General features: G+C 40.0%; 1 protein-coding gene across 16 annotated transcripts in view; it reads right to left on the bottom strand.

Annotated features, from left to right (window-relative positions):
- MACF1 (microtubule actin crosslinking factor 1) overlaps positions 1–16,933 on the bottom strand; it is a 329,515-nt gene that overhangs the window by 31,460 nt on the left and 281,122 nt on the right. For all 16 annotated transcript variants that reach the window (XM_064372195.1, XM_064372194.1, XM_064372199.1 and 13 more), the window contains 18 exons: positions 16,541–16,772; positions 15,333–15,559; positions 13,734–13,856; positions 13,536–13,637; positions 12,804–12,905; positions 12,542–12,715; positions 12,295–12,450; positions 11,952–12,149; positions 11,288–11,416; positions 10,317–10,490; positions 7,242–7,397; positions 6,933–7,139; positions 6,679–6,798; positions 6,065–6,234; positions 4,236–4,395; positions 2,788–2,982; positions 2,334–2,462; positions 622–765 (listed from right to left, as the gene is read on the bottom strand). In XM_064372195.1, coding sequence (XP_064228265.1) covers positions 622–765; positions 2,334–2,462; positions 2,788–2,982; positions 4,236–4,395; positions 6,065–6,234; positions 6,679–6,798; positions 6,933–7,139; positions 7,242–7,397; positions 10,317–10,490; positions 11,288–11,416; positions 11,952–12,149; positions 12,295–12,450; positions 12,542–12,715; positions 12,804–12,905; positions 13,536–13,637; positions 13,734–13,856; positions 15,333–15,559; positions 16,541–16,772 — 2,898 coding nt within the window. The remainder of the gene's footprint in view (positions 1–621; positions 766–2,333; positions 2,463–2,787; positions 2,983–4,235; positions 4,396–6,064; positions 6,235–6,678; positions 6,799–6,932; positions 7,140–7,241; positions 7,398–10,316; positions 10,491–11,287; positions 11,417–11,951; positions 12,150–12,294; positions 12,451–12,541; positions 12,716–12,803; positions 12,906–13,535; positions 13,638–13,733; positions 13,857–15,332; positions 15,560–16,540; positions 16,773–16,933) is intronic.

The raw sequence follows: 16,933 nt of genomic DNA, 5'->3' as shown, positions 1-16,933 counted from the left end.
GTGACAACTGGAATAAGAGCTGGAATAAAATATCAGCCCTCCTGAAAGCAAATCTACTATAGCTGTTCCTTGGTATCCACGGGAGACTGGTCCCAGTACCACCTGTGGATACTAAAATTCATGCATACTCAAGGCCTGTAATTGGTTTTGTGGAACCTTGAAAAGTCTGCCCTCTGTATACATAGGCTTTGCTTCTTGTGAATATTGTATTTCCTATCTGTGTTTGACTGTGAATGTGGGCCCCACCAACATGGAGGGCTAACTGTATTTACTGAATATCTGCATATAATTGGACCTGTGCAGTGGAAACACTGTTTCCAATGCACAGCTGGCCCTTGTTATTCAAGGGTCAGCTGTACATCCTGTTAAAAGTTATTCCCAGGAAGGATGGGACGCTACACACAACATGTCCGCTGGAAGTCACTATTAACATAGCACTATGCCAACACTACTCCTCTAGGTTGCCACACATTACCAAGAAAACAGTTTTTACTAAAATGCTAACGGTATTTGCTGAGATATTCACGGTGAGTGAAAGATTCCTTACCTGGGGGAAAAATACCATACTATAGTGATAGTTTACTGGGCGTGTGCAGGCCTCCTCTGAACTTGGGGACTCACCTCCTCAAAGCGAGCTCGGATGATGGTGATCCAGTGTTTGATCGTTGTGATGCAATCAGGGTGACAGACAGCCAGGATGACTTCTCCCATGGCTACCGCTGAGTTAACATCCACTCGCTTTTCTTCCACTTTCTTCATGAATTCCTAAACAAAAAAGATTTGAAAAAAAAAAAACTTACGAAGTCTACATTAGCAGTACTGTTAGTTTACACTGAGGGGGGAAATATTTCAATGTTTTCTTTTTCCTTCATGTGTTGACACAGACCTGTAAATGGCTGTACTTAGTTATCTATGGCATTTTAATTCTAAAAGATATGGGAAGGTAAGGGGTTTACACAAGAATGACTTTCTCTGGTGGAGATGACAACAAAGAATAGGATACACAGAGGTATGCCCCCTTTTTCCTATTTGAGTTAGTTTCTCTCTCTTTTTTAATCCCATTTTTCATTTATTCATTTCATATTGGTAAACATATTTATAATGGAAAAATATAATTGTAAGAACGATAATATTTTGGATCTACTACTAAAAAACAAAACAAAACAAAAAAACCCATAATATTTAAAAAAACCCGTAACAGAATATAACAACAAAACCAAGATTAAAATCTCTGGGTGGATAAAAATTAAAAAGGGAAAACAACATTTCCCACCTCATTAGGACAGACTGAGACCCCAGATACTGCACCATATTCTACAGCTTTGTAAGTGGTTCTGGGGGGTCAGGTCAGGGCCTAAAGCTGGTAATATAAGGCAAGGCAAACAAAGGCATATGCAGGTGAGGAGTAAAGAAGATGAAATAGGCCGGGTGCGGTGGCTCACACCTGTAATCCCATCACTTTGGGAGGCCGAGGCAGGTGGATCACGAGGTCAAGAGATCGAGACCATCCTGGTCAACATGGTGAAATCCCGTCTCTACTAAAAATGCAAAAAATTAGCTGGGCATGGTGGTGCGTGCCTGTAATCCCAGCTACTCAGGAGGCTGAGGCAGGAGAATTGCCTGAACCCAGGAGGTGGAGGTTGCGGTGAGCCGAGATCGTGTCATTGCACTCCAGCCTGGGTAACAAGAGCGAAACTCTGTCTCCAAAAAAAAAGAAGATGAAATAGTCCACATTTTTTAAAATATATAATACCATCTTTTTTTTTTTTTTTTTTTTTTTTTGAGACGGAGTTTTGCTCGTTACCCAGGCTGGAGTGCAATGGCACGATCTCGGCTCACCGCAACCTCCGCCTCCTGGGTTCAGGCAATTCTCCTGCCTCAGTCTCCTGAGTAGCTGGGATTACAGGCACACACCACCATGCCCAGCTAATTTTTTGTATTTTTAGTAGAGATGGGGTTTCACCATGTTGACCAGGATGGTATCGATCTCTTGACCTTGTGATCCACCCGCCTCGGCCTCCCAAAGTGATGGGATTACAGGCGTGAGCCACCGCACCCAGCTCATATAATACCATCTTTTTACAACTTGTTTACAACCAGCATGTATTACTTTTATAAGAATAAATGAATGAATGTTAATGTTTAAGGTGTCACAAAACCCATCAGTCACTTCCCTCTCCATTCCTGCTAAACCAATGGGCTAGGCCCACTCTGGTTTTGTTCCTTTTCATGTGAGTTCTGGTATTTCCAAGAAAAAGTTGCTTTCGGTTAGTGGCAGGCAGCCCTCATGGTGGTGGGTAGCATGAGGTCACAAATCCCCAAGGCTGGATTACCTTATGGGTGTCAATGAGAGTGTGCAGGGCCTCTGTGTCATCGGGAAGTGCTCCCCGAAAGCGAAGCGTTTGCTCTGCTTCAGAAAGCCACTCCAACAGCATGTGGACTGTGTCCCGAAACTCTTCCGCCTAAAATAACCAAGCACAAAAGACTGAACTCTCTCTGCAGCCAAGGACCTAGAAACTGGGACATGCCAGGGAAAGGGTCCAGTGTTCATTCAGATGTTTCATGGCCTCATCGAAATTCTACAAAGGTTATCTTTCATTCGTGGCTTTGAAAATCAACTGAATTCATTATTTCTCAAAATGAATGTTAAAGTCTTATAGAACATTCAGAATATCAATTTTTCAACTGTTATGTTTATTTCAAGACTGGCTGGAACAAATTCTCATAAAAGAAAAAATAAATCCATTCAGATCCATCCCTTGGGTTGAAACAGCAAATGTCTCTTACCTGTTTTAAGGCCTGCTCAAGCCGGCTCTGTTTGGAAACAGAGAGTTTACAGACAGTGTCCCAGCGAGTGCTCAGTTCCTGGAGCTGCCCTTTTACCCAAGTGGTATCATCTCGACTATTCTCAATCAGCTCTCGCCCTGACCGCTTTAGGACCTGAACAGTTCCTGTTCGCTTTCCCAGTTCCTTCTGGAAAACCTAGAAAAGAAAATAGGAGAATTAGTTTGAGGAATGTTTTGAGTCCAAGAAGAGAAACCCCTGGATTTCCTTGGTAGGTTCTAAACATCTGTCTTTTACGCACAGAAGGAGGCAGAACAATGTATAAGAAACAACCGCCAGGCTGGGTGCCATGGCTTATGCCTGTAATCCCAGCATTTTGGGAGGCCAAGATGAAAGGATTGCTTGAGCCCAGGAGTTCAAGACCAGCCTGAGCAACATGGTGAGACCCAATTTCATTTAAAAAAAAAAAAAAAAAAAAAAAGAAAGAAAGAAAGAAAAAGAAAAAAAAACCCACCAGAAAATGTGGCTCTAAATGCTAGCTCAGACATTTAGGAGATACATAATTTTGAAAAGTTGCTTGAGGCCCAGTTTCTTCATCTGTAAAATGGTAATCATCATATGAATGTTTCCAGAATTATGGGAAATAACATATCTGCTGTGCACATAAGAATCTGTTGTGGCTGAGCACGGTGGTTCACACCTGTAATCCCAGCACTTTGGGAGGCCGAGGCAGGTGGATCATGAGGTCAAGAGATCGAGACCATCCTGGCCAACATGGTGAAACCCCATCTCTACTAAAAATACAAAAATTAGCCAGGCATGGTGGCATGTGCCTATAGTCTCAGCTACTCAGGAGGCTGAAGGAGAAGAATCACTTGAACCCAGGAGGCTAAGGCTGCAGTGAGCCAAGATGGTGCCACTGCACTACAGCCTGGTGACAGAGTGAGACTCTGTCTCAAAAAAAAAAAAAAAAAAAAAAAAAAAAAAAGAATCTGTTGTAATTTCAAGGTAAAGTTCAATGTTTTGTGCTGAAACAGGAGGACGTTACACAGTTCAACATGACAGATAGAGATTATGTTAAATATTGCCATGTGTGGTGTTAGGATTTTTAGGTTCAGAAGTGGCTTAAAAAAAATCACTAATTTCCATTTTAGGAGTCAGTGGAAATGGATATCTTATGGGTTTCTGCTGAAATTTAAATTCATTTTGTAACTCAACTGAGAAAAACAAACAGGAAGAGGGGCATCCTTGAAGTGAAGTTTACACACTGCCAAATCTGAATCAAACCAATTTTGGTAAATTCTTTGTGACTAATGCAGAATCTCAGCAACAGTTTGTTTAAACACACAGAGCAACTGTCAGCCTCTTTCTCCCCTAGAAAGAAAGGCAGAAGGCAGCATGTAGAAGACCCTAGGGCACTGCACTCCATGTAGCCCAGACCTTGCCCCTACCTTGTGTGCATCCATGAGGTTCATGACGAGGTCGAGGTCGCCGTGCACAGGCTGGTCCTCAGCCAGCTGTGGCTCCACCTTGTATAACCAGTCGACCAAGGCCTGCAAAGCATCCATGAACTGACCAGAAAAGAGCAGGGCTTCCTCCAACTTGTGCTGCCTGAGAAATGCACACAAATGCTACCATTCTTAGGGATTCCTTTTATGAACGGCCCACAATTCTGCCTGCTGAAAGGGAATGTTGCTTGAACTCTGCATTATATAGAGTAACTTCTACGTTTGAACAGTTAGAGTAAAAAGTGACTAAGAAGAGATGGTGAGACACTGTAAATCAAACCACCCTCTAGAAAGGATTAAGGGTAGCACAGGGGACAGTAGATACACCCTTTGGGCATCTTATAATCCAGTGTCATACAGGCACACCCTAACAACCCAACGTCTGTGTTAATCACTTTATACCATTCCAAGTAAAACATGATGGTTTTGGTAATGATCTAGAGTCAGGAGTTCAACTCCTAGCTCAATATCAGTAGTCTGACCCTAGGCTGTTTCTTCACCTCCTTGAACCTCAGTCACCTCATTTAAAAAAACTGGCACACAGGCCAAGTGTTGGCTCACGCTTGTAATCCCAGCACTTTGTCAGGCCAAGGTGGGAAGATCACTTGAGGTCAGGAGTTAGAGATCAGCATGGGCAATTGCAAGACCTTGTCTCTACTAAAATAATAAACAATGGTCGAGCATTGTGGCTCATGCCTGTAATCTCAGCACTTTGGGAGGCCGAAGCAGGCAGATCATGAGGTCAGGAGTTTGAGACCAGCCTGGCCAAGACGGTGAAACCCCGTCTCCACTAAAAATATTTTAAAAAATTAGCTGGGTGTGGTGGCGTGCACCCTGTAGTCCCAGCTACTTGGGAGGCTGAGGCAGGAAAATTGCTTGAACCTGGGAGGCAGAGGTTGCAGTGAGTTGAGATAGTGCCACTGCACTCCATACTGGGTGACAGAGCGAGAATCCGTCACCAAAAAAAAAAAAAATCCAAAAACATTAGCCGGACATGGTGGCACAAGCCTGTAGTCTGAGCTACTCAAGAGTCTGAGGTGGGAGGATCACTTGAGCCTAGGAGTTGGAGGCTGCAGTAAGCTCTGCACTCCAGCCTGGGCAAAAGAGCTAGACACTGTCTCAAAAAGCCAAAAAATAAAATTAAAAAAAAGGTGAGGGGGAAAGTACAAATAGGGTGGCAATACTGTAATATTTAGCATGGTATAGTGGGTATAAATAGATAGAAGTACAACTTTTAGAACCAAACTGTTGTGGTTTAAACCTCAGCTCTGACAGTATAGTAGCTGAGTGACCTTAGGGGAGTTAAGAACCTCTTTGTGATTATGTTCTGATCTGTAAAATAGCACTAAAAGTAGCACCCATCTCAGTGGTTATGAGGATTAAATTATCATAATTGCCCAGCAAAGGTCAGGTATCATTATGGTTACATGAGGTAATGCATGTAGAGGCTCTGGAGTGTTCAAGAGCAGTGAATAAGACAGCTGTTGGTACTACACATTGATGATTTACAAATATTTCTGAGTTACCAATCTTCTATTATTGTTGGTTTGATTTTATGGGCCTCTAATATAGTAAGGTTCAAGTTTAAAATAAGAATTTTAATATATTTTATTCAAATTACTTTACAATGCTCTTTGAACTAACAGGTGGTGTTAAGATGGTACAAAACCTCTTACTGATACATTAGCTTTAACACCATTTTATAGAATCTGGTAACAGCCTCTTACTTTTGGGATCCCAGTTAGAGCCCTGAAGGAGACATTCATGCTCACCGCTCCACAGACTTGCCACAAACAGTATCCCATTTGTCTCTAACTTCTCCTAGGAAATTGTCAAGTTTCTGAGTATCTTCGGAAAGCAAAGTCTTTTCTTTCAGTGCTCTGCCAGTTCTAATTGTGGTATCATACACAGGCTGCTTGCCACCAAGAGTTTTCTGAAACTCCTATGTTTCCAGAAAGAAAAGAAAAAAAAAAGTGTTAAAAGTCAGATGACATTTTGATTTGGAACAAAAGAATCTGAATTTGCAGGCTAGAAACCAAATAAAGTATGAACATCACCACTTTTGTTGAACTAAAATTAACCATAGCTTATCCCTAAGAAATTTATAATGTTTTGCTTATACCATATACAGAAGTGTCTGACAATCTGTAAAAGCCTACAGTTTTAACTCTAGTTACTCCTAAACTACTTTGCTTAAACTGTTATTTAAATGAGCAAATAACATGATTAGACTGTCTATATATAAAATGGATCCCTGGCTTCATCATCTTGACTTTTAAACATTAACCAATTGGTCTTCTTTTTACTAACTCTGATTTTTATTTTTGGCAAGCATAAGCTTTAGCGAATACCATGCTTGGGAACTAAGAGCAATTAACTGCTTTACCTTATGCTTAGAAAGTTGAAGTTTAATTTTGTCAGGGTCATTGGATATCTCTAGTTCTGAGTCCAGGTGACTCTCTGCATCTTCTAGCCAGTCAATCAGTTTTTTCCAAGCTTCATGGAACTAAAATTAAGTAAGAAATAAGTTAACAGGAATGAGTATATACACTATATAGCATGTTTGAGAATCATTGCAGAGACTCAGTACATGCAGCCCAAGAGTCGTCAGTGAATTATTATCTTTCTTCCCCAACTTACTTGTTTTGCCCGCTTCCTGGCATCATCTAGTGATCGCCCCCTTTCAATAGATCGCTGGACAACCTTTTCCCATCGAGACTGCACGCTAACCAACAAATTCTTGATCAGAACAACATCCTGTTTTTGGCTAAGGAACTTTAATTGATTCCCAGTTTGATCCAGCTCAATGATCTGGTCTCGATGAGCATTTACTTCATTAGCAAAAACCTGAGGGAACAATAGTGCTCTTTTTAAGCTTAAAATAAGATAAAGAGGCATTTCTTTCAATTAGTGCTTTCAAAAAGAAGGCAGCATCATAATATCAGTTACCTTGTGCTCTTCTATTTGGGAAAGGACAGTATTTAGAATCAGGCTTGGTGGAGAAGCGATGTTTAAACTTTGCTCTGCTAGAGTGAGCCAGTTGATAAATTCTTGTAGGGAATTCTGGAATTCTGTTGCCAAGTTGAGGGCCTCTTCCAGCTTTGACTGAATTTCAAGTAAAACACACACACACAAAGAAAAAGTGCCATTTTCAGGAATTATAGCTTTAATGACAAAGGCATGAATTCACCAAATGAAATGACCTCTAAAAAGGAAGCCTCATTTAATCAATCTCCAAACATGCTTTGTTTGTAAAGAAGGAGACATTTTAATACTAGTGTCTGAAGCAAGTGGGCAAGAACTCTGTACATGGAAAAGGAAAGAGAGCACAATAAGCAGCTAAGTTCCTTTCTCTGCTACTCTCCACTTCCTGGAATGGGAATAAGAGTATTCAGTAACGGTAAAGTGAGTAAACCCTTTAGTGGTGACAGCTGCAGGATCTGCAACCTACTTTGGGCAATTTTCAGTTTCCTTTAATGTACTTTTTGTGGTATAAAAACAGCTAAACGAAAAGCAATTTACTATAAAAAATGATGTTTAATGTAATACTCTTTGTTTAAATACATGTTTTCAGAAAATATGGCATATGAAAATATGAGTCTGAAAATTATGCCTATGCTGTAAGAAGAAGAGGTAATGAAAGAAGCCAAGACAGTCCAGGCAAAAATCTGACAACACTAGATGTAGAGTTTCAGATACTTCCATTTACCTAAGGATGGCAACAACAACGGCTCATTTGGGGAAAAGGCTACTCCCCACAAGTACACTTCAATCCCACAGAGTTCATAAGCTCCATCCTCAGATACCTACACTAAACTCTTGGTGATGACTTTTGCCTCTGGCCCACCTACTACATGGGCAAAGTAAAAATGATAGGCCGACAAAAATGAGTATTTCCGAAATATTGACATAAAAAACTCAAAGATGTACACTACAAATGTTAACTGTTGTTAATTCTACCTGACCAGGGTATATATAATTTTTATTTTCCTCCTTGTGCTTTCAGGTTATTTTTGTAACCCTGCCCCCCCACCAAAATAAACCCATTATAATAAGTGTTATAAAAATGTACATGTAAACAAGTCAGGTGAAAAAATGAAATTCACCTCAAATATATAAAAAGTTTATCAATTAATATATTACAAGTTCCTAGATAGTAGGAATTCTTTCCATATCATTCTATCTACATATTCTTTATGTTCTCCATATTCTTTATATTTGTATATCTACTTTACAGATATAAAAAGGACATATTTTTATATCTAATTTACATCTTTATATTCTTTATATCTACATATTCTTTATATTTTTTAAATATAGCACTATACACATTTAATAATTGATTTTACTGATTCTGAAGGTAATGTTCCTGCAAAATAATAAACTATACTTGACACTCAGCTTTTGCCTGACCAATTCTGATGATGGGCAACTATGTCTTGAGGTATTTTGCTCAACTATGAGAAAACCCTCTGGAAATTTCTTGGTTATGAGCTAGAATTTGTCTCAGTTTATTTAGTCTTAGCTTTGCCTTCTGCAGGATCTATGGATGACAGCCTGTCCAAGGATTAGTTTTTGTTTTTTTTTTGAGACAGGTTCTTGCTGTCACCCAGGCTAGAATGCGGTAGCACCATCACAGTTCACTGCAGCCTCAACCCTCCAGGCTCAAGCGATCCTCCTGCTTCAGCCTCCCAAGTAGCTAGGACTACAGGCATGTGCCTCCACACCTGGCTGATTTTTAAATATTTTTGTAGAGATGGGGTCTTGCTATATTGTCCAGTCTGGTCTCAAACTCCTGGCCTTCAGCAATCCTCCTCCATCAGCCTCCCAAGTGATGGAATAACAAGTGTGAGCCACCAGGCCTGGCCCTGTCCAAGGATTAGCATACAGGTAAGTCTTTTGGTCATTCTTTATATAACCATATACACAACCCCATGCTAGAAGGTTTTTAGGAAATCAATGCTTCTCTCAAGATGTTCATTCATTTGTTTTATGCCCTTCTGTCCATTAATTTCCCAATGATAGGGTCAATGCCTTTAGTGTTTCCACCATAAATCTAGCACAGTGCTTGGCATACACTTGCTCAATAACTATTCATTGAGTTAATGTTGCCAACAGGTTTGTATGTATATATATATATTTCATACTTGATCTGACCAGCAAAAAATACAGTGAAGCTCTGTACTCATAAAAAACAATCTTTTTGGGCACTTTGATCCCTAATCAAGTTTCTTACTTTTGTAGAAAAGAGAATTTGATTTTTCAGGAAGAGTCGGAAAAGGTAATACAATTTACTTCTCTCCTGATTTTTAGTAAATTTCCTTGCATACTGCATTTACATTAGGAACCAAATTCCTTGTGGGGAATTATTAGTCATAGTTGCTACATGCCCTGTCCCCAATCTCTCAACCCCAAGACATCAACTCCAACAAAACCTTGTTTTTAAGTAGGAACACAAATTGGTGATCAATATAGGACACAAAGCCCATCACTGAGCAATAATGGCAGTAATGTCTTTTTTTTTTTTTTTTTGAGACGGAGTCTCACTCTTGTTGCCCAGGCTGGAGTGCAATGGCCTGATCTCAGCTCACCACAACCTCCACCTCCTGGGTTCAAGAGATTCTCCTGCCCCTGCCTCCTGAGTAGCTGGGATTACAGGCATGCGCCACCATGCCCGACTAATTGTGTATTTTTAGTAGAGACTGGGTTTTTCCATGTTGGTTAGGCTGGTCTTGAACCCACGACCTCAGGTGATCTACCCGCCTCAGCCTCCCAAAGTGCTGGGACTACAGGCATGAGCCACTGCATCAGGCTTGGCAATAATGTCTTAACAGCTAAGGAATGAATAATTATAAAAGCAAAATTATAACAGCAGAAACATACCATCAATGCAACTTGACACAGATGAAATCAGTTCTGTAACTTCTGTTATAATACCCTGGTCTTCAAAAAATCTTCATATAAATAAGATGGCAATTGTTATCACTCAGCAAATTACTCAAACATGGGGATCACACACTGTACCTTTCTTTCTTCCATCTTACTGCTGACCACACGCCACTTCTGCTCCAAAAGTGTTACACTCTGTTCTGTCTTAGAGCCAGACCCAGAGTCGTCACGGCTTAGAAGCATGAGTCTGCCCTTATCAAGTAGTTGATTATAAGTCTCTTCCTTGGCTTTCAGTTGGGAATAGAGTTCCTACAAGAAAAGGCAGGAAAGATATCAATTATACCAATTCTCTGGAAGAGACATACATATAGATTCTGTAGCAGAGTCTGGGAAAGTTCAGGAAGGTCTCATCTTGATTAAAAGCCATTCTTTTGGATTCAGTTCAAGTGCTGAGCTATAAGGGAATGAAACCCACCATACTTAATAATAAAATTAATTATAATAACTAAATACTAATTACTTAATATTAAAATTAATTTGTATTAAAATGTGAATATTAACATATTTTACTAAATAAAATAACAAGTGACAAATTAAAATATTAATATAATTTTATTACCCTTAGAAAAAAAAACATTTTTTAAGGATTAGAGATCCCCCAAAAGACTCCAATAATCTATTTCCCCTTTCCATGAAAAATTGGCCTAGAAATCATGTTGCTTTTTGTTCTAGCATGCATTCTTGAAATACTGTCAGTGACTATTTGATTTCCCTAAACCCCCACTAAGTAGTTTTCTTCTTAAGTACAAACACATCTGTGTTATACAGATGTCTTCTTGATGCTGTCACCTTCGAGTCAATATATGTGTGCCAATAAAACTGATTAACTCAAAATTTCCAGCTGGCCCTTCCCTGTCACTATTGCTGCCCACTGTAAGGTATCAGAAACCTGTAACAGGCAGCAATCCCCAAGGGTTGTACTATATTTTTGGTAAAAATGCACTACTCTATAGATTTCCAGATACATATTGACATATCACTGTGAACTTGGAAAGAAGCTATTGAATATGGGATGCTTATGCTCAATTTCAAAAAATTGCTATTACCATATGTGTATCAAGCTGTTCTCTAGCAGTTTCAGGAAGTCCTCCTGTGGGCTTAGATGCAGAAAGCTGGCTCTCCATTCTAGTAAGTTCCAAGAGGAAATCTTCAATTTCACTGTGGAAGCCTTGGGCCTTTTGAGAAAAAGATGTATCAACCATGTCAGTAGTCAATTCTCAGCTTAAAAAGTAAACTTTCTGAATGATCATATGAGGAATTTATCTTGAGGGAGGAATTTTGGGCTGCTCTCCAGCAAAGCTGTTCTGTTGCTAGATTAGCATGGGGCCAATATTATTGTAAGAATCTAGCAGAGTCCTTCAGACCTCACTATAACATATTATAGATGCCTGATATAATTAGATGAATTGACTATATATGACTAAGGTATTGCTGAATAGGGAGAGAGCTGACTTGATCCAAGAAAAAAAGGGAATCTGTTACAGTGAAGATCTACTAACTGAATAGTGAATAAAGAGACTGAGCTACAAACTAATTCAAAAAAGAACTACCCAATCAAAAGCTGTTCTTTCCAGATAAGTTACAACAAAGTATGAACCTTCCCTTCAAGACATAAGGGATTCTTTGCTTTTCAAATTGTTCTCCTCTCTCTGACTTAGGCTTTCTGTTATCCGCATAGCTCTTCCTACCTTACTTGGCTGTCACATGTACCTGCTGCAGAGTTGACTGAAGCTGCTGCTCCCTCTCCTCTGTTTTCTGTAACACTGACTCCCAGCATTGGTTCATGGTTTCCAAACGGCTCCTTAAGCTGCTAGCATCATCTCCAGCACTGGATTCAAGAAGCTCATTGCCAGCTTTGTTGACTGTTTCCACTGTGGCTTGATGAGCCAAAACATCATTTTTTAAGACCTAAAAAATGTTGAACAACGTAATTTATCTCTATAGATATCATCAAACTTGTTCCTCTAAGGTATAAACAACATTCAAAGGCTTCTGGTGGCAATATCTGGTCTCAAATCAATAGGGTTAGAGATGCAAAAATGAAAATACTTACATGGTGTTTTGCGAGCTCAACTTCAATGACTTTTGGGTCTCCACTTATTGGTCTCTGAGCATCTAACAACTCTTCAGTGTGAGTCAGCCAACTCATTAGTTCCTCTAAGGCATGTTGGAACTGGCCAAGGGCCAAGAGAGCACCTTCTAGTTTGTGCTACTCAGGAAAAGATAGAAAGAGAACATTCATTAGGAAATTAGAAAAGAGCAGAGAGTAGTTCACTGATGTCATCTACAACCTGCCTTACCTGTCGGTGGGCAATTTTCTCACCCAGGTTCTCCCAGAGGTGTTTGAGTTCTGTCAGTGGTTCTCGTATAATGTCTCTGTCCGTCTCATCAGTAGCTTTCTTTAACATCAGTTCACCCTGGTGATTAAGCTTCTCCATCTCAATTTGCTGTTGGTAAACTTCTACTTTGAACTCCTGTCAAAAACACACTCAATATTAACATCAAATCAAACCTTTAAAAACTAAAACAACTCTTCTTCAAAAGCCATACCCAGATACAAACCTTCATTTCATTTAACTGATCTTTAACAGTATTGAGGTCAGTGCCAACAGGGGGCATGGTGCAGAGTTTAATCACAGTGTTATCTAGCCAGTCAAACATAGCCTGGAACAAAAGACACGTGAACAGTCAAAATTAAAACCAGAAGAATCTGGGAGACAATTAGCATTATCCCTGCTAATAAAGGAACACATAAATCAAAGCACCTTGTGCTGTTTGTGATTTTTAGGTAAGGGGCACAGATAAGGAATAGCGATCTTTATTAATATGCTGATTTAATAATGGAGCCAACATTATCAAGATAATGTTCAAAATAAACTACAATTTGGAAATACTAAATATGAATAAAAGCTAAGATTTCTCAATCCCACCTAGCAAGCTCATGATGTTCTAAAGCAACTGTGCCAAGCCAAATTGTGCTTGAAGATAACCTAGGTTTGGAACCTCTGGCAAGCAATGACTTTCAGAGTAAGACCAGCTTCACAATGTAGCTGAATGAAGCTAACTCTGATAAGCAGGCAATGATAAAAATGGCAGGAAGAGTAGGAATTCAGACAGATGTCACCACTTTTTCTCACTACAAGTGGGAAACTTTAGCTAGATTTGTGGAAATAGCACTATCTTAGGTCTGCAGTCCTGTGAAGGTGATCCACTCTTGTGCTGAATTCCAAAAATGACAAAAATGGCAAAAAACAAAACCTGTATTTCCTTGGTGGTCACCTCCTGGCCTCTCACCTGAAGAGTGTCCTGATACTGCACAGCAGCTTGCATAGCATCCTCAAGTTTTTCTAGTCTCTCTTTCCATGTTTTGTTTAAGTTCTCCCAAGCACTATTCATCTAGGGGAAAAACATTCAATCAGATTCTTCAATCAATACCACTCTTCAGTCTGAGCCCACTAATGTTCTAACTGTTTCTCATCCGTTTCTCCACACCTCATCAATGCTCTTCCTCACTTCAGGCTTCTCAGTTTCTCCGCAGGCAAAAATCAAATCCGCTCCAAGGATCCGAATAAACTCCAGCTCCTCATGCAGACCGTCTGTCTCTTCCTTAATAGTCTACATGTAAATGAACAGAATATAAGCCAAAACAGAAAGCAAAACACAACTTTTCAAACTTTGCAAATGTGATTTATATACCCCAATTTATAAATGTGATTTATATAGCAGATGCTCAACATAACTGTCAGTTTCACTTATCTAGACACTAAAGCTTCAGACTCTAAGTGGTTATTTTTCATATATATAAAATATATATGACATATAGATGTATGTATATATAAAATAGTACAGAAAAGGTGCCATGAGCATCAATAATTTACCAAAGGTTCATCCCTTCCTGCCTCCAAAGAAATTATAATCAACAGCTAGAAGTCTATTACAGAGAAACATATCAAGGGTAAAATAATACAGTACAAGTCACAAATTTAAGTGCTGACAGTAGATCTTGAAAAAATTCTGTGCCAGATCCTAAAAACTGGCTCATGGATTGGTACTGACCCAAGGTTGGGAGGGAAAAAATTTCTATATGAAAAAATAGCTGAAATAAAAGTAAGAAATAAGAGAAATAACATCAAGATATGCTTGGCTTATGCTAAATGGACAATATGAGGTGAGAAACATTGTTAGTAAAAAATAGACTCTTGGGCCAGGCACAGTGGCTTACACCTGTAATTCCGGACTTTGGGAGGCTGAGGTGGGAAGATTGCTTGAGCCCAGGAGTTCACGGCAAGTCTGGGCAACATGGCAAACGAAACCCCATCTCGACAAAAACTAAAAAAATTAGCCAGGCATGATGGCATGTGACCGTAGTCCCAGCTACTAGGGAGGCTGATGTAGGAGGACTGCTCAAGCCTGGGAGGTAGAAGTTGCAGTGAGTCAAGATCGTGCCACTGCAATCCAGCCTGGGTAACACAGTGAGACCCTGTCTCAAAAAAAAAAAAGCCCCAAAAGACTAGAAAAAAGTATGTCAAAGTAACAATTGTTATCCCTAGATAATGAGTCCAAAATTGATTTTTATTTTCTACCATCCATTTTTCTGTATTTAAAAAACGTACTATAATGAGCAGGTTTTTTTTCAAGTGGAGAATTTCTCAACTTAAAAAGAAACTTTAGGCCTGGAGCAGTGGCTCACGCCTGTAATTCCAGCACTTTGGGAGGCCGAGGCAGGTTGATCACCTGAGGTCATGAGTTTGAGACCAGCCTGGTCAACACAGTGAAACCCCGTCTCTACTAAAAATACAAATTAGCCAGGCATGGTGGCGCATGCCTGTAGTCCCAGCTACTTGGGAGGCTGTGGCAGGAGAACCACTTGAACCTGGGAGGTAGAGGTTGCAGTGAGCTGAGATCGCACCATTGCACTCCAGCCTGGGCTACAAGAGTGTAACTCCGTGTCAAAAAACAAAACAAAACAACTTCAAAAAACCTTTAAGGTACTCAGCCTGGCTAAACAATTAACATACCTTACTTTGATTTGATAAAGTGCTTTTTCTAGAGGACAAACACCTAAAAGAAAGGGTTTTGTTTCCTTCTTACCTCAGCAGCTTCAACCTGTTGTTTGATGATGGATGGATCAATGCCTGGGCTTTCCAAGTCATGGACGATATCCTGGGTGTCTTTGATGGTGGTCAAGAGAGCTGCCATGTCATACCAGAACTTCTCTGCTAATTCGAGGACATCAAGAAATTTGATTTCTCGCTCTTCAGCCCGAGCTTTGATGTCCTCCCAGAAGAATACCATTTGATCCAATTTATCCTGGATTTCTGAGGAAGTTAAAAAAAAAAAAAAAAAAAAAAAGATATGCATAGGACTTCTCTAAGAACCTGAAACTGGTCTATTCAGAAAGTCCATCTAACTCTGACCTTTTCAATGAAACTATCTTGCAAAAAAATGCTAAGCATTTATAACTAAAGGATACTTTCCTATTTTAGGTTTATTATTTCTTTTCTTCCTTTTTTTCTTTTGAAATGGAATCTCATGGAATCTCACTATTTTTGCCCAGGTTGGAGTACAGCGGCTCAATCTCAGCTGGAGTGCACTTCTGCCTGCCAGGTTCAAGAGATTCTCCTGCCTCAGCCTCCCGAGTAGCTGGGATTACAGGCATGTGCTACGATGCCTCGCTAATTTTTGTATTTTTAGTAGAAAGGGGGTTTTGCCATGTTGGCCAGACTGGTTTCAAGTTCCTGACCTCAGGTGATCCACCCGCCTCGGCCTCCCAAAGTGCTGGGATTATAGGCATGAGCCACTGCACCCAGCCTATTATTTCTACACTAGCATTTTCCTCTTACATTGGTCTCCCACATAAAGGGATCACAGAAGTAATGCAAAAATGAGCTATCATCTACTATAAAGGTAGTACTAAGACAGAAAACCCCTAACTTACAAAAGGGCTGAGATGAGAACTCTGTTTCCAGTGTTCTGTGTTAAACTTGTATGTTTCCCAAGGAAAGTGTTACAAAAGGTAGCTATGTTTTACACACTAATACTGTAGTTTACTCACATTAGGGGTTAAAGGAGCCTTTGTTTCCTAGCCTGGGAATCTAACTACCAATTGTAACCTTGTTTCAATGGGGAAATGTGTTCTGAATGCCAAATGATTTTCCAATGACTTTCTAGAATACTCATTACTGGGGACTGCCTTTGCATTCAAGGAAATAAATGAATCGGGTAGAATGCTGAAGATAACCACAGCCTAGAATTCATTCTGTTGATTTTCTTTAAAAATAGTGACAGTCATCAAGCACCTTTTGCAGCCAGATCCTTGTCTGCTCCCTGAGATCGTCCAATGAGCTCCTCTCCACGGCGCTTCAAGGCCTCAAACGATGGCTGCAGTTTTTCTAGCTCCACGGTGGCACTCTTATTTTCACTGATGCACTCTCTGATCTTGTCTACTTCAGCAGGGATCAGTGGTGGCATACGCAGGCGAGAGGAAAGATTCTCCAGTGTCTCCAACATAGGCTCAATTTTATCATGAAACTAAACAAACGTTGGAACATTACCATCACAGCATACCTCATCACTCTTCTTGGGGAAATGTTAGGGAATAAAGACAAGATATTATCCTACTACTGTTTAGGATAACAGCCTAGTAGCTGTTAAGAAACTGTTATGGGCCAGGCATGTTGGTTCATACCTGC

Source organism: Aotus nancymaae, unplaced genomic scaffold (genome assembly GCF_030222135.1).
Source record: "Aotus nancymaae isolate 86718 unplaced genomic scaffold, 86718_ANA_hifiasm-v0.15.2.pri h1tg000007l, whole genome shotgun sequence".
In the NCBI taxonomy this organism is placed as follows: domain Eukaryota; kingdom Metazoa; phylum Chordata; class Mammalia; order Primates; family Aotidae; genus Aotus; species Aotus nancymaae.
The sequence above is the reverse complement of the archived record's forward strand: the minus strand, read 5'-3'. Positions and strand labels throughout refer to the sequence as shown.